Genomic DNA, 26,531 nt, shown 5'->3' with positions numbered 1-26,531 from the left:
TTTGTTTTGACCAAGTGGTGTGACGTCATAAGCATGCGACACGCTCCGGCATCTGTTGTGGTTCGGCTGAAGAAAGGTTTGTGTTTTTACAAATTTTTAAGTGTTTATTAATGCAACCAGTTCAGACAACTGTATAGTTTTTACAGGCGATGTAAAATTGTTTAATTATTGTTGAATTAAACATTGTAATACTTTATGCAACATTAATAAACGTTGTTTTCATGAGTAAAGCGCATCCGCTCATAAAGTGCGTCTTATTTCAATCCGAAATTATGAATCATTTTATCGTAAAGACGAATTCCGTCACTGCTGGCAAGTGGTGATGGAGAAACGGAGCTTATGAACTCCGGAGTCTTATCGATTGCTTCGCAAAACAACAAACACAAACGTTTAATGACAACTTTACAAATGTAAGGAATATTGATGATTACTATTATTGTAAAGCATAAATGACTAATTATGCTAGGTAATTGCATTTGTAGTGCTAGTTTTGAGTTTTTTTTTTTGTCTAATCAGGCAATTTAAGTCCAGTAACTATCACCAGTGCGCACCCAGATGTTTAGTTCAAATTTTAATTTTCTTTGTTAATATTCTCATTTTAAACAGGACAGTGTCCAAACACACAGGAAAAACTCCAGATGAAGCAACTGAGACATACTATAATGAAGATGGCATTTATTAAAGAGGAGAGTGAAGACATGATGATTGGAAAAGCATTTAGTGTGAAACAAGAGGAAACCGAAGAACAAACAGGTTGGTTTTCATTCTCAAAACGGAACTGTCATTTGATCTGTATTAAAACGTCCAGCTCTACAGAAATGTTGTGATCACCAGATAAATAGTACAAAAATACTACAAGCATACACACACAAGCACACACATCTCAGAAGCTACAAAAGAGAAGTTAATTCGGAACTGGCTGTTTGTGAAGCAGCAGTACACATGTTGAACACTTGATGTTGCCATTACACAATGAGAGTGTTTAATTTTTTTTAAGTCAATTATGGCCAACGCAGAAAATTATTAATAAAAAATGTTGCTGTTCATTTTAAAAATAGTTTATGAGAAGGAAAAATTAAGAAGTCTTTTTATAAGCTTAATATTTATTTTTTCAAGTTAGCTCCACACTATGCTCACTGAAGGATGTCAAATTACGCAGTCTGTGTCACTGATGTAAATAAAAATAAATAAAATAAAGAGAAATCAGTCATTGTATGCTCACTGATTAACTTTTGTAGCTTGATTAAATATTACTCTATATTCAATTTACAGTTTATGCATATACAAATTATACATTATGTGAAGATTGTTTTAAGTTCTTTTTCAAAAAGCCTATAAAACTCTTTTTCAAAGCCTATAAAATGTTACAAATCATGGCTTTCAATTGTAACAGTGTAAATGCATGTAAATTTCAAATGTACAGCTGTGCTAGAAAAATTCCATACATCTTGCAGAATATGCTAAATGTTAATAATTGTAGCAAAGTAGGAGGGATCATGAAAACTGCATGTTATTTTCTATTTAGTACTGTCTAATTTAGTAATTTATAGAAATGACCTTGTTTAAAAATGTACATAGTGTTGAATCTTAATATTTTGTGTAGTTTCCTGGATAATCCTGTTTTTATCTGATGGTGATAGTTGTTCATGAGTCCCTTGTTTGTCGTGAACAGTTAAACTGTCCACTGTTCTTCATAAAAATCCTTCAGGTCCCACAAATTCTTTGGGTTTTCAGCATTTTTGTGTATTTGAACCCTTTCCAACAATGACTGTATGAGTTTGAGATCCATCTTTTCACACTGATAACTACATAAAGGTGATTACAAAAGGTGAAAGCATTTACTAGATTTTTTTCCATTTAGTATTGCACTTCAGAAGCTACATAAATATTTACATGTCTCCCAGAAGACAATATAAAGATAATTTGCCGTGATCGTCCAATTTAAAATGTTAACACTCCCCATCTCTTAATGCGTTGTTGCTTTCTTGAGCATCAGTGAATGTTTTCACCTTTTGTTATAGTAATGCTTGAGTCCCTCACTTGTCCTCAGTGTGAACAGATCTCAAAATCATACATTCGCTTTTGGAAACGTGTTCAAATATGGAAAACCAAATATTGTGCAGGAGATTGAGGATTTTTCTGAAGAACAGCAGGCAGGGACTTGTGAACAGCGATCACAAAACACAAAAACAATCGTGGATCATCCAGGAAACAACATACAGTATTATGATTCAAGGGTACACTTTTTATAAAATCATATTATCATATTCATATAATCATATTATTTTGTTTTGTGGAGTGTACATAAACATCTATTTTGTTAAACGGCTTATTCAGGACAGTACTACATACAAAAAATAACATGCAATTTTCATGATTCCTCTTATTTTGTTAAAATGATTCACATTTTGCATATTCTGCAAGGGATGTGTAAAGTTATGAGCACACCTGTACTTAAAACTCAATTGTAATGTAAATGTCAAATGTAATAAAATTAAGGGGGAAATGCATTTAATGGGATAGTTTACCAAAAATGAAAATTCTGTCATTAATTACTCACCCTCATGTCATTCCAAACCCATAAGACCTTCGCTCTTATATGTATGTGTGGTACTGTCGTGAATGTGTATCAGGGACAGGGAAGACAAAAAATTGTTGACCAAAGTCATAATTTTAGTTTTATTTGCGCACAAATAGAATTCTTGTAGCTTAATCATGTTAAGGTTTAACTACTGATGTCACATGGACTATTTTTTGAAGAATGATAAAGATGAAGATAATTAAGAAAAACAAATCCATATAGGACATGATTAATCAACAATAAAATTTACTGGTGATTAATTTCCATTGTCCCTGTCCATTTTTACACGAAATCAATAACACATGGCGGTTTTAATATGTTGTGAGGAAATGTAAAACTGAGTATCCTTGGCATAACTTTGTGAATTCTATAGATAATGTGCCTCAGGTCAGCCTATACTAGGAGAAAAGCAGATGACCTAATACTGAGCCCTGATGAACTCCATACTTGTGTTTTGATGAAATGTCTGTTTAACACAAATGATTAGCATTCGCATAGATTTAAGACCTAAACTGTGCCAATGTTTTTTTTGGCAATTCACAACATAATTCTCAAGTTATCCAAAATGGTTTTGTGATATGTCAAAAGAGGTAATAGCAGAAGTACTTATAACAAGATGCCAAAAGCAAGTCATGTGTAACTTTAATAAATGATAGTGGTTAGACCCTGATTTAAAATTTTCACAACACTACAAAAAATGCTTTTCTTACTTAGATTTTTTTTGTCTTGTTTCCAGCCAAAATATCTAAAAATTCTTAAATCAAGAAGGATTTTCTAGACGAGTAAAAAATATTGTATTGTTCTCAGAAAAACAAGTAAAAAATACGAAAAATAATGTTTTCTGTTTGAAGTAAGACATTTTTTCTTGCCCCATTGGCAGATTATTTTGCTTGTTCTAAGCTAAAAATCACTTAATTTTGGCTGGTTTTTTTTCTGAAAACAAAAAAATTATTTTTACTCGTCTAAAAAATCCTTCTTGATTTAAAATTTTTCAGATATTTTGGCTGGAAACAAGACAAAAAATCTGAGTAAGAAAAGCAGTGAAGTACCATTAGCATAGTGAAGAAGATATATTTTTTCTGATATTTTAAACACAAACACTGCAAAAAATGCTTTTCTTACTTAGATTTTTTTGTCTTGTTTCCAGACAAAATATCTAAAAATTCTTAACGCAAGAAGGATTTTCTAGATGAGTAAAAAATATTTTCTTGTTTCCAGAAAACACGATTCAAAATTAAGTGAGTTTTTGCTTAAAACAAAAAAAAAAAAAAATCTACCAATGGGATAAGCAAAAAAAATCTTATTTCAAAACGAAAACACGATTATTTTTCTTACCCAATTGGCAGATTTTTATTTGCTTGTTTCAAGCAAAAACTCACTTCATTTTGACTTCTTTTTTCTGAAAACAAGACAATAATTTTGACTTGTCTCGAAAATCCTTCTTGATTTAAGATTTTTAGATATTTTGGTTGGAAACAAGACAAAAATCTAATTAAGAAAAGCATTTTTTGCAGTGAATGAGAAAGAGATGTCTGGCAAATCAGGGAAGACATACAAAATGAGCAGAGTGGTGGGATTGAAAACCACTGGTCTATAATAGTTTAGTTTTGATGTTTTAATACTTTCATCTTGGTGTTGGTGTCTGTTGCTTTGAGCCATTTAACTGCCATACATTTATATGTCTTTCTTTGTTTTTGCTTTAGACCTGGTGGCACTAAAAGAAGAAAGTCAAGAACTGAAAAGGATAGAAGAGAAAGATCAATATGAGAGATATGATTTCATGACTGTGGAAAAATCCATACAGACTGAAACAGCATCACGAAAAAAAGTTCAGAAGACCAAATTTAAGAGTTGCTTCACCTGCCATCAATGTGGAAAGAGTTTCAAACAGAAACATAACCTTAAAAACCACATGAAAACTCACACCGGAGAGAAGCCTTTCACATGCCAACAGTGCGGAAAGTGTTTCACCCACACAGGAAACCTTAATTCCCACATGAGAACTCACACTGGAGAGAAGCCTTTCACCTGCCAACAGTGTGGAAAGAGTTTTACATATAAAAAAGATCTTAATTCCCACAGGAACAGTCACACTGGAGAGAAGCCATTCACATGTGATCAGTGTGGAAAGAGTTTCAGACATAAAGTAACCCTTAATACTCACACAAAGAGAGAACACTCAGGAGAAAACCGTTTTGTATGTCATCAGTGTGGAGAGAGTTTCAGTTGTAAAGTAGTCCTTAAAACTCATGAGAGACTTCACACAGCAGAGAATCATTTTATCTGCAAACAGTGTGGAAAGAGCTTCACATATAAAGCATACCTTGATTCCCACATAAGAAGTCACACTGGAGAGAAGCCGTTTACCTGCAATCTGTGTGGGAATAGCTTCTCACACAAAGGAAATCTTAAATCACACATGAGAATTCACACTGGAGAGAAGCCGTTTCCATGTGATCAGTGTGAAAAAAGTTTCAGACATAAAGCAACCCTTGATTCACACAAGGCTTCACACTGGAGAGAAACCTTTCACATGTCTTCAGTGTAAGTAGAGCTTCACATATCAAAGAGACCTGAAACGTCATTTCGCAGACCCATTTTAGAGAGAAATCACAGTCCTCTGCTAGTGGAAAGAGGAATAGGAGCAATTTAAAAAATTCTCTGCAAATTCAATCTGGAGAAGGACAATTTAATTGTGATCAGTGTAATAAAAATTTTATTTTGCCATCACACTTGAAGATACACCTAAAAAGTCATGCAGATGTAAGACCATATTTGTGTTTTTTATGTGGAAAGCGCTTCAAATGGCACCAGAAAATACGTATCTGCCTGAAATTAAAGCACACCTCAGCTAAATGTCGCCCAAATCTGACTTTCCACTTTTATGACCATTTGCTATAGTTCAGTTATTTTCAGATTTTTTTTTTGTAAATATGAAATTCATATTTAAAACTTTGTCGATTTTTGCATTCACAAATTAAAATTAAACATATTTGTGTGTCATTAAAGTGTCATTGCTGTTAACTTTAACTGATTTAATAACAATAATAAAGTCCATTAATTATGAAATTCAATTAAGATAGCAGAAAATAGTGTCCCAGATAGCACATGTACATCTGTAAGATGTTAGTTTTACATACATTTTAAATCATAAACATCTTAAAGACATCTAATAGACGTCTATTTGACATCTGATAGGAAAAGTCCAATAGACGTCTTGCAGATGTAATTGCAGACGTCAAATAGACGTCTCCGAGATGTATGTGTGCTGTCAGGGATCCTTATCCAGATCAATTCAATTCAAGCTTTTGTTCTTATCTGAGTGTTAGTGTAGCCTAATTGATAATTTCTGAATGTTACTTGTTTTTAAATCACAACTAAGCAGGCCAATGTTCCTTCCAATGGCAAGGAACGCAAACTCAGGTGAGAGTAGTGGAAAAAAAACTTTGATTCATCAGTAAGGTAAGAACCCTATATAGACCCACCTGTAATAAACCCAAATATTCATAAATGAACATTCGCATGATTATTGTGATGTTTCGAGTTGTGTGATCTGCCACATTAGCGATCACACTAGAACAGGGGTGCCCAAACTTGGTCCTGGAGGGCTGGTGTCCTGCAGAGTTTAGCTCCAACCTCAATTAGGCACACCTGAACCAGCTAATCAAGCCCTTACTAGGCATGATAGATACTTCCGTGCAGGTGTGTTGAGGCAAGTTAGAGCTAAACTCTGCAGGACATCGGCCCTCCAGGACCAAGTTTGGACACCCCTGAACTAGAAGCATCAAACTGAAATACACTGTTAAAAGTAATACCATTTTTCTCTGTACAGTGCACATCATCTTTATTATAAGAGGCAAAAACGCCAAAAATAAATCTTGAAAAAAGAAAAGATATTATTTCTATTTCCACAATTTCTTGGCTGGAACAACAACATTGAAACTAATGACACTGATAATCCCAGGTACTGATTATGTACTTTATTCAAAGATAAATGTATCTAATATCAGTTTAAATATCATTTTGTGTGACCTTTATAGCCATACTGAGAGTAACAACAGAAAGTTTACCTCGGATCTTGAAAATTAATTAAAACAAAGATGTACGTTAAAACTTTCCCTTTGAGTTGGAGTTTGTGCAGCAGAGTTAGGGGGTTCCCTGCAGATCCCTAGTTGAGGAGGGCTTGCACTGAAACTTTTTAATTATTACAGTAGTTCTTGTCAATGGAGCGTTCATAGATTGAATTTGAATAGTACTCACCACTTAAGGTGACCACTTAAACCACAATTTAAACACAACTGATTAGCAATCCTCGAACGCTCTGCACGTTTTAAACGGAATCCAGTATCCACCTGAATGGGCTCTGATACTGAAGGGGGTAATGCAGTAGGTTGGTCCAAATGCTCAAATGTTGTTGCTGTTTCATTGAAACCAGTGGTGGAAGCCAGTGTGCAGAATTAGAGAGCGTACTCACTCACTGAGAATATGCCTTGACAGAGCAGGTAGATTTGGTCATGCACAGACAATGTGGTGGCAGTTTGACCAAAAACCTTCCTTAAAGTAAAACACAAAGTCTGTGAGAGAGCTGGCAATTGGCGATCCATATTGCCCACGTCCAATGAAGAACATGTCCCGGTAGAAGTGAGAGGATGTAGGCAAATTTGTCATGGTCATTGAAAAATATGTAGGGCTACATTAAAGAAAAAAAAAAAAAAAGTTGGAACATTGGAGCAGAAAACTGCTGCATTTCTCCGCCTCACCAAAGTATGGTGGATGGACCAAGGGACTGGCGGATGCAGAAAGTGAAGGAGAGGAGGTAGTGATTGGCAGATGGATTCCACAAGCTCAACAAAAGGATCCAAGTTTTGCACTTATGATGTTCCGGTGAGTCATTGCATGGTCAGTCTGGTCTTCTGTCAGCAATACAGAAGGAGACAACACAGGAACAATAGAGACGTTTATTGACAAGGTAAGTGGTGATGGGTAAGTTAACTTGAACTGATGAGAAATAGAGACTAAGCTGAGACAACTGTGCTCTTTTGTAGGGCTGATGTGGATCCACAGAGCAGAATGCACGGAAGGCAAATGGAGGAAGGATCAGAACCTGCGAGTAACGCAGGTAGAGAGTGTTATGATCGGCTTTGCCTTGCTGCTGGGCAGCTTGTCATTTTGTCTGTGCCTCACGGTTTCTGTCTGTCTTAGACCTACAGGTGGAGCTGTAACCTTGCTGGGCGGGTTAATTGAGGACCTGTTAAAAAGAGGCCTTCCTGTTGGCACGGCCCTTCTTTCTCCTGTTCGGGCCGGCTGCTTGTGCTGCAGGCTTCAGCTCCCTCGCTCCTCGCTCTTACCTCCGCTCACCACACGACTCATTTTACTGATGAACACTACACTTTTGGTTAACGATTACATTTACTGATACTTTTTTATTTAGTTAATAAACATTCTTTGTTAAATGTAGCGATCGGTGTGGTCTCCCTTTTATGTTACGATCACGGTACGAGCTAAGTGGTCTTAACAGGAGTCAGGTAGGTTTTTAAAAATATGAATTCAACAGCGATTCACATTCAAAATCAAGGAAAATGTTAGGTATGTGGGATGAGATAAACAGTAAACTTTTCCTGAATTTTGGATATGAATCAGTCACCAGGTTTTGCTTCTCTCACCAATCACCAGCCATTTGATAAAGCTGTTGGAGCCATTGATATATGCCATGTAAGAATAAAACCACCAGCTGGCCCTGATGGGGATATGCAACCATCAAGGGGCATTTTAGACATTTTTGTAGAGTACCCTGGGAGTGTCCAAAACTCACGGGTGCTTACAGTTTTTCTCAATTGCTTAAACACATTTCTTGAAATTATGCCTCTTATTTGCGAAACTCTAAACACAAATCCACAACTCCTAACTCATTTCCCCAAACTTCCTATATTGAGGTCAAAATGAAGCTCTCCACTCAAAACAATTCAATCTTGCTGAAAAACCAAACTTTGCTTTCAGACATGACACACAGATCCTCAAAAACAAACACACTACAAAACAGTTTTACACACTGATGAGATAAATTCAAAACAATACTACAAAAACAATACAAATAAAAAACTTTTCACATGATGAACACAACAAATCTATTCCTTTGCAAGTGTTTTATTCCTTAATTTAATGTACTGTAGAGTACAGTACAAAACAGCAAAAAACAACAAAATAATTATTCTGCCCAGCATCCTGTCTTTGGTCTGGGACAGGCCAAAGAACCTCTTCAGCATCACAGGCTAAATTAGCCCTGGCCAGGAGCAGGGGTAAAATCCTCTTGCATGCCTGATCCAACCCTGGCACTCATCAACTAAACTATATGAGACTGCTTGTCTTCTTGCCCTTGCTCTTCCTCTGTCTCTTCCATGTTGTTGTCGTCATCGTCCTCCTTCTCCTCCTCCTCTTCCTCTTTCACCTCCTACTCTTCCTCTTCAAAATTACACATTACTGTATGTGGGATATTGATTGAAAAAGACTGGATAGGATTCACAGTTACACTTGTACTAGTGGTCTGACAAAAAATAAAAAAATAAAATAAAAGCACACAGCGTCATTGTGAAACAGAAAAAAAAAGAAATATGGGCACAAAGGTGAAAATAAAAATAAGAAAGTCCACTGTCAGAATTTTTAACTCCTGTGTTGTCCTCTGTCTATATGCTTTCCAATGGAAGGTTCATGAGATGTACCTTTGATCTATTTCAGAGAACTGCTTTATCATTGGTTGATCTATATTATCTTCATTAGTGAAAGTCAAGATTCACTTGAATAATTCATGGCAAATTTACAAAAAGTCTAATAGAAATGTGTAGAATATATGATTGACAGTTTAGGACAACTAGATCAAAAATTTTGCATTTAGGTAATGATTTATACGATGAGCTAATGACTTGATGTTTTGAGGGGTAAGACTATTGCACAGAGAACTACAGTATATAATACATTTTGAGCAACATGACAATAGCAACTGATAATGTAGGAAACTGCAGACAAATGTATATTTCATTTCTGATCTGAGAAATGCACCAAAGTGAGAAAAACTTTTATCCTTTTATCTCCATCGAAGGTTCTGATTGGTGTGTGCTAAATTTTGACTCCTAGTGTTTCCAGTTGGGTAATTGTGTGCTAATTGAGCTCAAACTTCGCAGACTTGAGTGAACAATATTGAATGCTTGTGCTTTCTAAATGACCTCATGGTGTAAGCACTGAGAAATGTAGGGATTTGTGTGTAGAGTTTTGAAGTAACAGTTCACCAAATATAACTCATGTGTCAAAGCAGGGAATAGTGTTTATAGTTTAGGGAAATGGGTGTGCTTTTTCAAAAATGGCGTTATAGTTTTGAAATTTTAGTTCAAAAGACTGGTTATAGTGTTTTAGCAATTGAGAAAAACTGTAAAAATAGCCCCATTTATGAACAGGTAAAGTATCCACTGCAGGGCTTTCCTCTGTAATGGTGAAACCCCTGCACGGAGAAGCCAATCGCAATTATGACAACGTTTAAGAATCCAGCCTCACCATCTACTCAATGCTTCAGTGCACACAGAATTGAGCATGCCTTTGAAATGATAAAGAGGAGATTTAGAGCCATCTTCTTTTTTAAGGCACTTGAAGTGCAGCCAATGTTTGCACCAAAGGTTGCATTATTGTTCTCTTTATTGGACTTTTGTTTAACACACAGCTTCAATGACAGATAAAATACTTTAGGGTGACAGAATGTTGTTTTCATGTTTGTGTGGATATGGTGATAGCAGCCTGCAACATGCTGTGCAATATCTACCCTGGTGTTGGAGACATTATACCACCAGAGGAAGAGGAAGATGATGTGGAGGCATGCAATCCACAGGAAGCAGTGTCTGGTGCAGCATGGCGTTCGTGACTCTGCAACCAAGTGTCTGCTTTACAGGATGTCAACCTGGACCATGACTACATGATACATTCTATTTTTTTTTTTTTTTAAGTAAGTAGACCACATTAAATAAAGTATAATAATTGGCTACAAATACTCATATTGAACTAGATACTTAATCTGCTGATAGTTACAGCAGCATTTGACAGCTGACTTCAAAATAAGTGGCACCAGAAAGAGAAGTAAGTGTAGTATGGAGTTATTTCAATGAGGTTTCATAGGCTGTGTGTGCAATTTGTAAAGCACAGTTGTCATTTAAAGGAGGATCTACAGCTAACCTTAACAGGCATATAAATGTACAGCAGACACAAAGGGAAACTGAACACGCTGAGGAGCCTGAAACATCTAGCAGTACAAGTACTGCACAACCTCATTTTGCCTCAGCAGGCAAACCCTGTCAAAATCAATAAATTTAGAAATGTTTTCAAGATTTGTGAACAAATTATGGAAAAAATTTGGCAAGGCATTGGCAGTGTGCCTTAAAACAGGCTGCTGGCCATCTAGGGCCACATGTGGTTTCATGTCAGTTACATGCTACTTCATTGAAAATGTTAAAATCATATGTTGGATTGATTTGAATTTGCTGAAAGGCACCCTGCAGACAATCTAGCAGACAATCTTCTAAGAATTGCCAGAGAGTGGAACATAACTGAAAAAAAAAAAAAAAAATAGTAGTTTGTGTCACTGACAATGCTCACAATAGAAGCCTGGCCAGTCACAAAACCTCATGGAAGCATCTGCCATGCTTTGCACACACAGTTAACTTGATTGTGAGGGGTGAGCTCGGTGTACTTTTATACTTTCTCCCTGTTTAATTCCATTTTATTACACATAACTTAATTTCTGAACTTATTTGTATTGTATTCTCTGTATGTCTAGAATACTTGGTTTGTTACCAACATCTGGTGAAAATTTCATGTCAGCAGCACCTTTGAAATATATTTACTGAGAAAAATGGTAATGTGTTCAATACTTATTTTACCCACTGTATGTCCCAAAGCATAATACAGAAAAACATTTTTATTGTTTTTAATGGTTAAAAGTTGATGGTTTGTAATCTTTGTAATTGTCACACCCCCGGACTTTCTTGTTGGTTTTTCCCGTTTTCCCCCGCTGTTCTGAGTGTTTTTGGTTTCTCCGTCATTGTCTGCACCTGTCTGTGTAATTAGTCTGTCTATTTAAGGTGTGTTTTCCCCTGTACTCTTGTCGGTCTTTGATGTTATATGGATGTCTTACCCTGCTGTTCCTGTGTCTGCTTGTATTCCGTTGGATTTATTAAATATTCGTCTTTTACTATGTCGTTGTTCGTGTGTTCCTGCCTACATCGTGACAGTAATGGTATTTATAGTGTAAACCATTAGAATTTCTGTGATGTTTGCATTCCTAAGCCAAAAAATGTTAATGGTGGCAAAAATACCATTAAAATCAATAAATAGATGTAATAAATAACAAATCTTCATAACATTCTCAAAATTGGAGTCACCAACTCAATTCATTTTAAAACCATCCATAGAGCTTATGCCACGCCATACATTTGATACAGAATGGGATTAACGTCTGATCGTAACTGCACTATGTTAAAAATCTGTATTTGGTACAATGTATCATGTTTTGGGAATGTTCAGTAATCAATCATTTTTTGACTCAAGTTTGTTGGGATTAAGTGTTAAGTGTAAGATCACTATGGATCCTTGCCTGTGCTTGCTTAATGATGACTCTTCTTTGAACCTTGGCACAATTGACAAAATGATTATTTTTTTCAGATTTCACTGCAGCAAACAATAACTGCACTTTGGTGGAACACTAAGGCAGACGTCTTAAGACTGTAGTTATTGAATATGCAACATATAGTAAATATGGAATGTTCTTTAGCTAGATTTAATAAAGCTAAACCAAGAACAGTACAGGGCCTGGCAAAGAGTTGTAAAATCTCTCTGTGACCGGTTTATTGGGTAGTAAGAATTAGTTCTTAGAATTGTGAAATACTCATATCTAGGGTCATATATTCATCGTATATGTAGGTAGTGCTGACAGTATTGTTTCTTTTCTCCGTTTTGTTCAGCTCTGGTTTATTTTTCTTAGTGTTGTTGGTTCAAAAATCTAATAAAAAGACAATTAAAAAAATCCTAACATTAAGTTTGTAAAGCTGTCAGTACAAGTTAAGGCTAAAATGGTTATTATTGACAATATTTATTCTAGAAGATTTTTAGAGTTGAGACACCTTGACATGGGACTGTAGGTTACAAGTACATCTTAGCTTACCTAGCTAGCTCACCTGGCTTGTACAAACACACCTAGACAAACTAATTATGGACTGGTCTAACCTGGTCTAACATGTCCTTCTTGGCAGAACTTACATTTTTTCTTGTGAAACCCCTTTAAGGCTAAAATGCTCAAAAAGAAAAAAGAAGACTGACCTACTCTTTAATTCTAAGATCTTACCTCCAACTGTATACAGCTATATTTTTTAGCTCCAGTGAGGAAATCATAATGTTCTTTCTTAAATCTAATAAACTTCTCTGTATTTTCATTGCTCCCTATTCAAAACAAATTTTAACATGACTCATTTCTACATGCAGTTATGACTGTCGCCTAGTAAAAAAAAAAAGTATAGTTCAAGTCTATTAACATATTTACTGGCATATCGATCAAGACTTACTGATATAAAAATTGTAATTAAACTTTATTTGGAGTACTGCTTGTGCACAATGCACATTTCCTAATATTATTGTCACTATTGATGAGTATTGTATGATCTTTAAACATTAGTCTTTGAGTGCAAAATATTTGAAGTGTACCTACAGTTTACTTCCAATAGTTCCACTTTAGCGCAGTCAAATATACTTAAGTATATCTTTAGTTGGACTTTAAAACTACTTCGGCACAATTTAAGGTGCATTAAGTACAAAATCAGTTGTTCCAATTTAACATTTAGACATTAAATATACCAGTTGCAATGTATTTATACTATACTTAGTAGGAAATTAATGTATTTTAAATACATTTTAGTATATTTATTTTTATATTTATATCGATTTTGCCTTTTTGTAGTGTTTGGTCATTTTAAATAGATTTCGCTTAAATTTGTTTCAGATTTGACTAATAATAATGCAAAACCCAGTACTTTTCAAACAAAACAAATCTAAATTGACAGAAAATGTCTTTGATAGCACTAGGGATTACACACACACTCATAGTCCTATCATTGTGAGCACAGGCATAATGTTTTTTACACTGTACAAACTGTTTATTCTATCGCCCAAACCTACCCATTTTTTTTTAAGTACCTGAGGGTTAAACAAATGAACTATGCCTTGCCTTGCAAGCAAAGTGAAGTACTGTTCTAAACATTTAAAAGTCACTAAACACTTCTAATCATGTTTACCACACCTATCTACTGAGGTAATACAACTTAAAAAAGAAGTTGAAAATAATTGCATTTAAACAATAAAATCAACATGATCTAAAAGACATGGCTTGTTTTACTCACTGAGAGGAATAAAGGAATAAAGGAATAATTATCTCATAATTTTATTGGAGTCATACCTACATCACTTACAGTTTGTCTAAGCCGTGCATTAATGATTTAAACACAGTCATGTCTTAAGATGGATCTTATGGATTAAGAAACTTTAATCAATGCTAGTCACATATAAAAAAATAATTGCTAGTACTCTTGACACGGAACAATTCAAAGCCTGTCTAGGAATATAATAATATAATATAATATAATAATGTAGTGAAATATAATTTGGAATCATTTAGCAAACATTTTATTTAGCATTAAATTTTATTTAACATGTTGCTCTCTTGCCGCCAGCCAATCACTCTATTCAAGAATAATGAACATTTCTTTTTAATTACAGTGAATGAATTCCTTAATTATTATAAGATCCCTGTAACTACTAAAGAGTTTGCAGGAGTATTTGATGCCATTCCTGGTGGCCTTATTCAACTTTTGTCTGGCAGCATATCTTCTGAGTATATACCCTTATATGTACTAATGATATGAGAATTATAGATAATACATTTAATAAATTTTATATAAAAATATATATTTAGAACCACATTAACACCTAAATGCAAATCTTCTTGGAATTCGTTACCTAACCAATAATGTTATATATAAAGTTATTAATTTAATTTAGAAAGTAGTTTCAAAAATAAAATTAGACATGGAAACTACATGTGTCTTTTGTAACTTTTAATTTAAAAGAGTAGCCTACCATGGTCATTCTGAAGTTTTCTTTGATGGACTGTGATAAACCCTAGCTAGACCAGAGAGCACCTTGACTTTACAGCACCTGAACCCCAAGATGCACTCTTTACTATCAGACTTTGTAAGAGTTTGGTTCTTCTGATGCTATTATAATTGTATTTGATCTGCCTTTTCCAATGAACATGTCAACACGGAGTAATCTCAGACAACCTAACTGAGATTTTAATCAAATATATAAACTTGTTTGAAGAACCAAATTAGCCAAAGATCAATTGTATGTATTTTTGTCTTTGTGTGTGTCCTGTAAAAGTGAATGAATTAGTTTCTGTTCACTGACTTATGCTATTTATCATTGATGACGCAGCTGTAATCAGCTGTAATTTTGCATGACGATGCTAATTTGCCTGCGCTAGCACTAAAATCTGTCCATCTGTGATGTTCATAGTCATAATGCTTTTTTGTTTAATGATTCTTGTTGATAAATCATGATAGTAAATACGATTAAAGATATTATTGGGAATTATGTGAGTGACATAATACAAGTGAGTATGCCATTATGTGATGTTATGCATCTTGCTATTGTACTGTAGAGCAATAGTTATATGTGAATAATGATAATTTGTTAATATCAGTTATTAGAGGACTGCTCTTTGTGTAGCAGATAAACAACACATCCATACTCAACCACAATTATACCATCCATGTCTCTATCAGCTAATATACACCCAGCCCACCCATGTGCCAAACCCACTCTGGTTAAGACAGGACTCACTGACTGTAGGCCTATCACAAGTTCTTCCACTGAATGTGTTTAACCTGCTGACACATCTTATCATTATGCAGTCTGCAGTCATCACAACGCTCAAACTTAGCAAATAAGATCTGTTTCCTCTGTAAGCCACATTTCCTCTGTAAGCCTTACTGACTCTAACACTGTAGTCCTCTAATCTCTACTACATATTAAGTTGCATGCAAATGCTAATAATCTGCTTAATAAATCTGTTAGAATTGATACTTACCTCTATGGTGTTCTGACAGTCAAACCTGGTTCACTGCAATCAAACCACTTCAGGTAGCTCTTTGCTACATTACCATTAAATAAACTCTCGCTCTCAAATATGACAGAAAAGACATTGTGAAAAAGCCAGTTTGCAGAAGCTTTCCTGGACGTCGTAAGTATCTGTGTTGTAAAAAAAAAAAAAAAAAAAAGGATGACTTGACTCAGAAGTGTACTCTGGTGCAAGGTGACAAAATACTGCCAATAGCAAAAAATGTCCCAAATATACAAATATATACAGGCATCCACAATATAAATGCTTACCAAGAGATTTTGACTCATTCAAGGCACTACTACTGCAAGCTCACTTGTCTGGCCTAATGAAAGACCACCATACTTTTAATACACTTTCCTGATCCCCTTCCGGGTGACTGGCGAGTTAGGAAGAGCGTGACCTCTTCTGACTCAGTACACTTACACATTTACAGAAACAAAATAAAACAGGTAAGACATACAAATATATACATTTAGCAGTTCCCGGTTATGTATGTAGATGTAATATTTTATAGGGATGCAGAGGGGACAGTGTGGTGTTTTATGTATGTGTGCTGTGAGATAGCATGTGCAACCACCACTGCTGCTGTCAGGTACGAGAAAACAGTGTATGAATGGTGTATATTTCACGAGTTCCCACTTACATATAATTAGCTGGAGTATGTAAGCATGTTTGGCGTGCTGTCCGGGGAAGGGCTCCGAGCTCGGGAATGGCCCGAACCTAGAGTACCCCCCCCTATGTATATGTGTAGAAGGAACTCGGAGTGAGGAGATGGGGTGGTGGAGGGATGCTGATAATCCGTCAAATGGGTAGAGGTGAGTCGGCTGTATTTATGCATGATGTAGATTGGCTTGAGTGAGTACCAGCTGTGTTAATTAGGCTAAGTATCTGACGTGCTCCTCCCGAACTTTGCTTTAAGAAACATCATGTAAACTAAACCAGCACTAATTCAGCCAGGGCTAGATCTCCTCCTTAACAAACATGTATGATGTTACAAAAGATTTCTACTTCAAATAAATCCTGTTTTTCCTGAATCCTATTGCTGGATAATGGTTTCCGCACTTTGTTAAGCAGAACAAACATTTTCTGCCATGACAGCCATCAGAGGGCACTCCCATCTTCAAAGTCTGGCTGCTCTTTGCCAAAATGAAATTTTGGACAAGGGTAGAGAGGCTGGATTGTCAGGGACCAGACATTAAGGACATCTTCAACCTCTCTCTAGATGAGCCTCTACTGCAATGGGAGATTGATTGGGTATAGTTTATGGACTCTTGGACTCTTCTCCAGATACTTGCAGCTTCGTCAAGAAGGGAAAGGTAATACACCACCACCAGAATCTACCTGCAGGGTCTATTCCAATACCCTCCATTGATTTTCACGCTGAAGCAGCAAGGTCCACTCTAGTGGTTCTGGAGGATCCGACTCTAGTGGTTCCAAGTTCAGTGGTTCTGGAAGACTCGACCCCAGTGGTCCCAAGTTCGGTGATCCAAGAAGTCTCTGAGCAACCTACTCCAGAACACGAAGGCCGTCAACAGCCCGCTCTCCTAATGTTGGGAGACTTCAGAGTCCACTCGAAAATCTTCTCGAGTCCAGGAGCCCTAAGGGTCTGCTCCAGAGTCTGCTCTAGTCAATAAGTTCACTCCAGAGCCTGCTCAAGTCTATGAGTTTACTCTAGAGCTCATTGCAGTCTACGAGTCCACTCCCGAGCCTGCTCTAGTCTATGAGTCCACCCTAGAGCGCACTCAAGTCTACAAGTTCACTCAGAAGTTTGCTCCAGTCTGTGTGTCTACTCTTGCGGTGGCGACTTCTGCTGAAGAACCTTTCGAGGTGAACTCTCCTCTACTTGTACAGTGTGCCTTTCTAATCACGACCAAGAAGGTCACCTATGAGCTCTCAGCCTATCCGTAACAGCCATAGTGGCTGTCTCTGAACTCTCAGCTGTCCTGTTACAGCCAAAGATGCCATCTCGGAACTGTCTGGCTGTCTTGTTACTGTTGTTCCTGTCCCACCTGATCTGTCTTGGTGGTTCCCTGCACCATTGGCTCCACTGAAGTGGTCCTCAGCTCCATAGCTCCACCCTCGTGGTCTTTACCTCCACTGCGGGGATCCTAGGTCCTGTCTACTCTGCTGTGGGGTGGTTTTCAGTTTCACTGCGGGGATCTTCGATTCCATCTGCTCTGCTGTGGTGGTCTTCTGATCTGCCCCGGCCTCCTGCTCTGCAGAGTCCACCTGGCTACCCTTTTCTTGAGCAGCAAATCAACATATTACTATTATTTCTGAAGGGTCATGTGACACTGAGCACTGAAGAAATCGAGATTATAAACTGTTACGCAATGATGTCCAGATGTAGTTTAGGCGTAAGATTGCACAACGCTGAAAATATATTCACCTTTTTTAAATATTTTGTTAGACCTGCTGATATATCCGGGATCCTGGGTCCACTCGTATGTCTGTGAAAATCCTGAATACAAATGTATGCCTCAGACACTGAAACCAAAAAGCTTGGCCTGTCACTGTGAAAGCACAATGGGCAGCTATGTTTGAGCATCCAGTGTGAAACAGAACATGTGGTGCATCTATGTTTGTCGTCCTTGTGGTCGTAAGAATGACAGCATTTGAACAGTCAATAGCAATTAATAAAACACACAATAAAACAAACAAAGGCTCTGATTTTCACCCAATTACCACTGAAATAAATTGCCATCCAAACTGAATTTAAAATGATGTTACAGCATCTTGATCAAGTCTTGACTAATATTTGATATCAAATTGATATCCAGGGTCATATCATAGGGTCACCAGTTTCAAATTCCCTAAAATAACTAGGTGTTGGTTGTTTGCATTGCACACCTGGTTTATTTAAGCAATTGAGAAATCCCGTGCTGAACATGTCCCCAGGAAGGGCACGTCTGGTTAACTTAATCCAGGGGTCTGTTCTATGTGGATTAGTCACAGCTACTGCTATTTTCTTATAAATTTACCTGGGTAAATGACAAATATGCAGTGTTTAAACATTAAAAATGTTTTTTTTTTTTTTTTACTGGACTGTGCCACAAATGTGTCCTATGGTATGACATAGCAAAACATTAAATGATGTTTGATTAAACAAGGTTCAGGAGGAGCAAGATCAGATAATCAACCCATTCGGCACAGGTGCAACCTGTTTAACCAATCATTCAATCAGCGCATCCTCTATATATTACCAGCCGTCTTACCTCCATCCAGCGATAGTTTCTTGGCATCCCTCCTCCACCCCTACTCCCCATTTCTAATCTGTTTCGATCCTACACTAGCAGGGGGAGTTCTCTGGTTCCGGCCTGTATTCCGGCCCGGAACCCTTCCCCCGGGCAGCACGCCAAAATATGCTTAATACTCGCTCAAGCAGATTAGATGTAAGGGCGAACTCGTGAAAAACAAATAGTATACAAACAGCATGAGAGAGAAGCATCCCTGTTCAAAAAAAAAAAAAAAAAAACAGCATATGCTGGTTAGTTGGGTTTTGATGCTGGGATGCTGGTTAGATATGTTGTGATGCTGATTTATGCTGGTCCTTTGCTGGTTTATGCATAAACCAGCAAAAGGACTAGCATAAATCAGAAGGACCAGCTTAAACCAGCATCTGCTGTTTTTTTTTTTTCACAAGGGATGTCTTTATTGTTAGATACTTGCATTTAACAGTTTTATTTATCTAATATTAAATTCTAAATAATATTAAGTTTTCACCATGACTTGTTGGACATTTTCAAGATAAACTTTGACAACAAAACAAAATTTGCTGTCATCCTTTTAAAACTGCTGAAACTTATAACCTTTTAAAATGAGTGATTATTATATCTCCCCTACTGCAATACTCAACTGTTCTTTAAGATATTTTGAGATATCTCATCTCATTATATCTAATCTCGTTTTATTTAACCTCGAAGTAAAAAAAAAAAAAAAAAATAATAATAATACAAACAATATTAATATTTAAAAAAAGTATATGGATGTTCTGTTTAAGGAATCATTTAGATTTTATTGACCTTCTTCATCATTTTCTAAGAATCTCCTCCCTTCTGTGTAGATTCCAATGTTAATTTTCTCTATATATTTCCGTGTCCTCCCTCTCACGCTCATTTCTCCCCCTCATTTCCTTTTTGTCTCAAAAACAAAGTATCATATTGCTTATTTTCATGACAATTTATATACTAAAAGTTTTCTGCAATAACATCAGAAAATATTATAATATATTATAATATATATTATGGCATTTAAACACACTGAAAATGTAAAAAAAAAAAAAAAAAAAAGAGAGAGAGAGAGAGAGAGAGAGAGAGCGATAGACCTTGAGATCTTGCTCCTGTGGTGTGACGGTACAGGCATCACACCGGAGAAAATTATCTGTCACACCAAAGAATGTTTCAGCCTTTTGTGTCAGTTAATGATCTTTCTATTCCTAGACAACCTGTCATCAGCAGTTAGCAAGACACTTTGCATAATTTTCCATGATTATGTAATTTAACAGAAGATTTTTTATTTAAAAAAAAAAAAAAAAATTAAGGGTGTTGCACCAAACGACAACAACACATAACACTTTTATAGTGGTTAAAAAAAGGTAAATATTTGAACAATCGTGTGACAAAACCACAAAACCTTTAGTACCATGACACAAAGGCACTAGAAGACAAGCCTGTCCGATTTAAATCAGGAAATGCCGTTACATGGGAGTTGCTATGCTTTTAGAAATATATGGATGAAAAAAAGATTGTCATTTACTAAAATAGACAACAGTATTAACATTTGTATACTTTTCTGTTTTAACTGATAAGTTATTTAACCATGCTTGAGACAGTCACACCATAAGACAATTTTGAGATTTGTCTCAAAAATTGAAGAAAATAAAATCTGATAACTAAGCAGATTTATCAACAGTTATATTTGTCTTATATCAACATAAAAGACAAAATAATGTTTAACCAGTTACTTCATTTTAAATGATGAAAATACAAATTATATTCATTTTTTCTTGTGATGACATATCACGTCAACAACCCAAACCAGGAAAAAGATTTTGAAAAGATAATTTTAAAAAGATTTTTAAAATAATTGCGATGTTGTGCTTCTATAATAATAGACACAACTGGTTTGACTCATTGAGATATTTATTTGGTAAGGAATAATTATCCCATAATTTTATTGCAGTCACACACACATTACGGATGGTTTGTTTGAGTCATGCATTAATTTGACCGGTGAGCCTGCATCGCAGGAGATGCTGACCACTTCACAAATCTCAAAATGCTTTTATGATGCTCAATTAAACAGTCAGTTATGTCTTAATAGTTCATATGGATTAAGAAACTTTTTAATGCTGTCACGTATAACAAATACGCTTCAAAATTAAATTGATTGATAATCCAAATGATTCAAATGATACCACGAGAAAACAACTAGAGGTGTTAATATACACTATAATACTGCCAAAAGAATTATAATCCTAACCTTTAACTCCATAGCAAAATACCAGATAGCCAGACAATGAAATTATAAATATAAATAAATAAATACATTTATTTGTGTTCGGGATGCCGTGAGCACGGAGACTGTAGTGTACACCATAAGTTTGAAAACATTTATCTTAAATGTAAATAAACAGTGCTCATAAACAGCTCCTGAGATAGGTATACTCAAGTGAAGCGAGTTGAGGCTTGGACCTGGAACCAGCATTTCTTACGTCACTACTTAACAAGCGGATTACAATACTCTTGACCAGGAGTGTCAAACTCAGTTCCCGGAGGGCCACAGCCCTGCAGAGTTTGAATTCAACCCTAATTAAACACACCTGATCCAGCTAATCAGGGTCCTTTAGGCTTATTTGAAAACTACATGGTATGTGTGTTGGAGCAGGGTTGGAACTACTGCAGGGCTGCGGCCCTCAAGGAACTGAATTTGACACTAGTGCTCTGGACATTGAAAAATGCAAAGCCTGTACAATGATGAAAAATAATTTGGAATTGCTTAAAATGGTTACACATATTATTTATGTATTATCCTTCATCTTAAGTACATGTTATTATGTTGCTGTCTTCCTACCAACCAGTTGACACATTGCTCATCAGGATTTCGAGTATCGATATATCTGCCATTTCCAATAAATGTGTCAACATGGAGTAATCTCAGATAACTTAATCCAGAGGGCTGTTTCATAACACAAGTTTACCAAATAAGCCAGGCTTATTTCAGTTAGTCTGATAGGTTCAGTTAGGTTTCCGAAGGAATTTATGCTGGGAAACTGTCAGTCTAAACTGAGTTCCTCCACTGACCAATAGGAATGCACTGATATTACCACTCTCACATCCAATTATTTGACTTTATTATCAGTCCAAAAATAAAAACACAGAAGATGCAACTTAAATAAATCAAAGAAATAAAAAATATAGGCTACATCCAACTGTATTTAAAGTAGTAGTTCACTTTTAGGACAAAAATTTACAGATAATGTCCTCACCCCCTTGTTATCCAAGATGTTCATGTCGTAAGGAAATTGTGTTTTTTGAGGAAAACATTTCAGGATTTCTCTCCATATAATGGACTTCCATGGTGCCCCTGAGTTTGAACTTCCAAAATGCAGCTTCAAATGGCTCTAAATTGTCACAGCCGAGGAAAAAAGGGTCTTATTTGCAAAACGATCGATTATTTTCTAAAAAAATAAATAAATAAATAAAAATTACAATTTATATACTTTTTACCTCAAATGCTCATCTTGTCTAGCAACGTGTGTACTCTGTGTAGAGATTAAAAAGTATATAAATAAAATAACCAATCGTTTCACTATAAGACCCTTCTTCCTCAGCTGTGATCATTTAGAGCCCTTCGAAGCTGCATTTAAACTGCAATTTGGAAGTTCAATATCGGGGGCACCATAGAAGTCCATTATATGGAGAGAAATCCTGAAATGTTTTCCTCAAAGAACGTAATTTTTGAGAAAAAAGGCCATGCGGCCTTCTCTCTGGTTTTAAGACAGCTATACCTTTTATGTTTATTAGTAGAACATAAAACATTACAATCTAAAATTGCTCTTTAAAGCATTAGAAAATCTAAGTTTAGCAGCTGCCTTAAGTTTTTAAATTAAATCAGCTTAAAACTACAAGTGTCACATCCCTGGACTTTGAGTTGGTTTCTCCCATCCATTTCCCCCCGCTGTTTTGTGTACAATGGTTTCTCCATCATTGCCAGCACCTGTGTTTGTCAATCACCCTGTATATTTAATGTGTGTGCTTACCATCATGTCTTGTCGAACGTTAATTGTTACCACTCCATGTTCCTGTGTCTGCCTGTCTCCTTGGATTATTAAATATATTATTACGTTTACTTCGTTGTTGTTGGTTGTTTTGTGTAAATCGTGACAGAACGTTCGACCCATACAGTTTATTTTTGCGATCTATCCCCCGTTTTGTTTGGCGTATGTTTTTCAGTCTTTTTGTTTCCGTTGTGTTTGCATAGTTTTCCAGTCATGAAACTCGCTTCCATCAACGTCCATCCAAGGAGGGGAAACGCCATTCTGGGAGGTTATACCACCTTTATCTTCCAGGATGGCAGGGATCTTGAGGACTACGTGGAGGAGTTTATTAGCATTTGTCATCTTGCTAGCTGCGATGATGTCTGCCTTATGGAGGGATTTTGGTGTGGACTGGATGATGACCTCCGCTTCGTCATGCCCAAAGGTGAACCATGCTGGACCCTAACTCAGTATATTAACATCTTACTGAGTGCATGGGGTTCAGAGCTCTGCCTTGACGAAGCGGAGGAGGATTACAACCCCGTCCAGTCACACCACGCAGACGTCTCGCAGCACGACCCAGAACCCAGCCAATTACCACCCCGACCCACGGAATATCAGCTAGAGCCCACCATTGACGGAGAGCTACCGCCCGCCACGACCAGCGTGCCATCGCTAGGAGGAGCGACAGAGCAGCTGATCACCACGGAGCCAGAGTGGCAGGAGGCGTCAGACCAGGTGTGTGAGCCGGCTTCAATATCTGCGACGGTGGAGAGGTCAGTGGAAGTTGAGAAGGCTACGGACTGCTTTACTCACTGCACCACCACTGAGGGTGAGCTGAATTTGTTTCTGGAACATTTTTCAATGAACAATTACCATGGATATTTCTGAGGATGTTTGGACTGGACTCTCTATAATCTCTGAACCATCTACCTGCCTTAATTTCCCATCCACCCTCCCTCAGTTACATCAGTTTAATGGCGATAATGTTTCAGCCATGTCACCACTGCTACCTGTCAGTCCATCTGCTCACCCTCAGCCTAACATCTGTGCAGTGGGTTCACCGCAGGACTGCCAGTCACCATCGGCGTCATGGCTGGAGGGATCCCTCTTCTACGCCTCCGGCCTCAGAGTCCTGGACTCCGCCTCGGCCCTCCGACCCTGTGGCTCCACCCCGTCTCTCAGCTCCCTCATCTCCACAGTCGCCCGTCGGTCCACCAGCTTCACCGCGCTCCATCGTCCTTCCGGCTCCGCCCCGGTGTGTCGTCATCCCACCTTCGCCTAAGGATTCTACTCCTCCGGCTATACCTCGTCGCTCCATCCCACTGGCTCCGTGGAACTCCTCCATCCCTCTGGCACAGCCTCAGTCCTCTGTCGCTCCGGCTCCGCCGCGGACCTCCGGATCTCCGCCTCCGCCTTGGTGGCCAGAGCCTTGGGTTCCACCTTGGCCCTCCGGATCCTCGGTGTCGCCCAGGATCAACGGCTCTCCGTCTCCGCCTCGGGTTCTACCCCCACCTGCTCCGCCTCCGTCGGCCCCCGGGAGTCGTCAGCCTTCCCTCCACCATGGGTCCTCCCTCCATCGGCTCCACCGTGGGGTTCCATCTTGGCTGTGGTCTGGGCCTCACCTGGCTCCTCCTGCTCCGGATCCCTCCTGTTTCCTCCTTGGCTCCTCCCTCCATCATCACCTCCATGGACTACTCCGTCACCACCCTGGACTTCATCCTTTATCCTCCTCCCGGGAGTCCGTCCTCCACCTAAACCCCCTCCTAGAACATTGGACATGGTTTTCCTTGTTGGTCGGTGCGAGGACGAGCCTTTCGGGGAGGGGGAGGTAATGTCACATCCCCGGACTTTGAGTTGGTTTCTCCCATCCATTTCCCCCCGCTGTTTTGTGTACAATGGTTTCTCCATTGCCAGCACCTGTGTTTGTCAATCACCCTGTCTATTTAATGTATGTGCTTACCATCATGTCTTGTCGAACGTTAATTGTTACCACTCCGTGTTCCTGTGTCTGCCTGTCTCTTTTGGATTATTAAATATATATTATTACGTTTACTTTGTCGTTGTTGGTTGTTTTGTGTAAATCGTGACAAGTAATTTTAACTTATTACAATAAAAATGAGTTGATATAACTTGTGAGTTTAAATTACTTAAGTTGATTTAACTTACAATCTTAAGGCAGCAGCTAAACTTAAGTTTTTAAGTTGAAACTGGTGAAAACTTTTTACAATGCATTAACTTATTTTAGCTAGTAGTTAGGGCTGTATTTGCCAGCTTACATTTGATTTACAGTTACTTCAATCATAAAAAAACACTTATATATAGGATTAAAATTCTACATGTCACATTTAATATCCAACAACAAATATTTCAGCAAAAATGTATGTTTCTCGTTCAGTCGCATAAGCAAACTGGATATATTTCTAACATTTACAGATGTTAACTGTTTTAGAACTGTTTAAGAATATAACTGTGACATGTCCATTATGCACTGGCGAAAACACAAGGTCTCAAATGCATTAAAAGTCACAAATATATTCAGTGTTTGCAGTGGTGGATCAATTTGATCCATAAGGGCTGCTTAAGAATGAGCACACACATCAAATTATCTTGACTCATTGAAACTGGAAATTAGTGAGATTGTCGTTAAATTGTCTTTATAAAACTGCTTTAGTTCGAATGATTTGTTAGGTTATTTGAAGTCAGTTTTGGATGTTAATCGCCTTTTTTTCTGTGTTTTTCATAAAACAGCCTCCAGATATTTTAATATTTTTTCCCTCATATCTGGAATTTTAAGCACATTTTAGCTGCATTCTAATAGACTACATCATGCATTGAGTTGTTGCCTTAAATCATGTTCATCACTAACCATCTACATGCAATGTAAGATGGCATACAGTTCTGGACTGGGTTGGGATGCATTAAATGCATTTATCAATTCAACATTTCCCCCCCATAGGTAATCACTTCAGTTTAAAATGTTAACTCAACAGCCCTTGTTATTAAACATTATTCAAATTTGACAAAAACTATGCACATGTCCCCCCTTGTCATGGAAGGCTTGGTTACAGGGTGTACATTTTTGGTTAAAGTATTTGGTTTTACATTTTGGTAAAAGCCTTTATTACACATATAACACATGCTGTACCTTCAGTCAGCAAAGTGGTTCACTGTTGACGCTAAATGTGTACTGTTCAAAATATATATTTTGAATTTCTCAAAAACTTTAATGTAAATTAATATTTTACTATGACAGGGTGAACATGTTAATTTTGACAGCATGTTTAATATTATTATGAAAACACAAAATAAATGAACAAAAACTTATTTTATCAAATAAATTGTTAAGGAAAATAAGAACATTCAAAGGGTATTTTAATTTTATGTCATTTTTCAGCTTTTTGCACTCACTGAAATTAGCTGAGCAGTGTGAGGGACATGCCAAAATCACATACATCCAATCAAAGAAAATGGTATAAAATAATAAT

The 26,531-nt window shown here is 37.1% G+C and overlaps 1 protein-coding gene across 2 annotated transcripts; it reads left to right on the top strand.

The window, feature by feature from the left end:
* Nucleotides 1-613: 613 nt before the first annotated feature.
* On the top strand, nt 614-7,986 carry LOC141333873 (uncharacterized). 2 transcript variants are annotated; one of them, XM_073839031.1, is made up of 4 exons: nt 614-753; nt 4,285-7,550; nt 7,627-7,700; nt 7,784-7,986. In XM_073839031.1, exons 1-2 carry the CDS (start codon nt 639-641, stop codon nt 5,127-5,129), a joined length of 960 nt encoding a protein of 319 aa, XP_073695132.1. In that variant the 5' UTR covers nt 614-638; the 3' UTR covers nt 5,130-7,550; nt 7,627-7,700; nt 7,784-7,986. The 2 variants fall into 2 exon arrangements, with proteins under 2 accessions (XP_073695132.1, XP_073695131.1); XM_073839030.1 differs by having other exon boundaries at nt 4,285-7,700.
* Nucleotides 7,987-26,531: the final 18,545 nt, after the last annotated feature.

The sequence above is a fragment of the Garra rufa genome, chromosome 4 (assembly GCF_049309525.1).
Source record: "Garra rufa chromosome 4, GarRuf1.0, whole genome shotgun sequence".
Classification (NCBI taxonomy): domain Eukaryota; kingdom Metazoa; phylum Chordata; class Actinopteri; order Cypriniformes; family Cyprinidae; genus Garra; species Garra rufa.
This window is presented reverse-complemented; position numbering and strand designations above follow the sequence as displayed.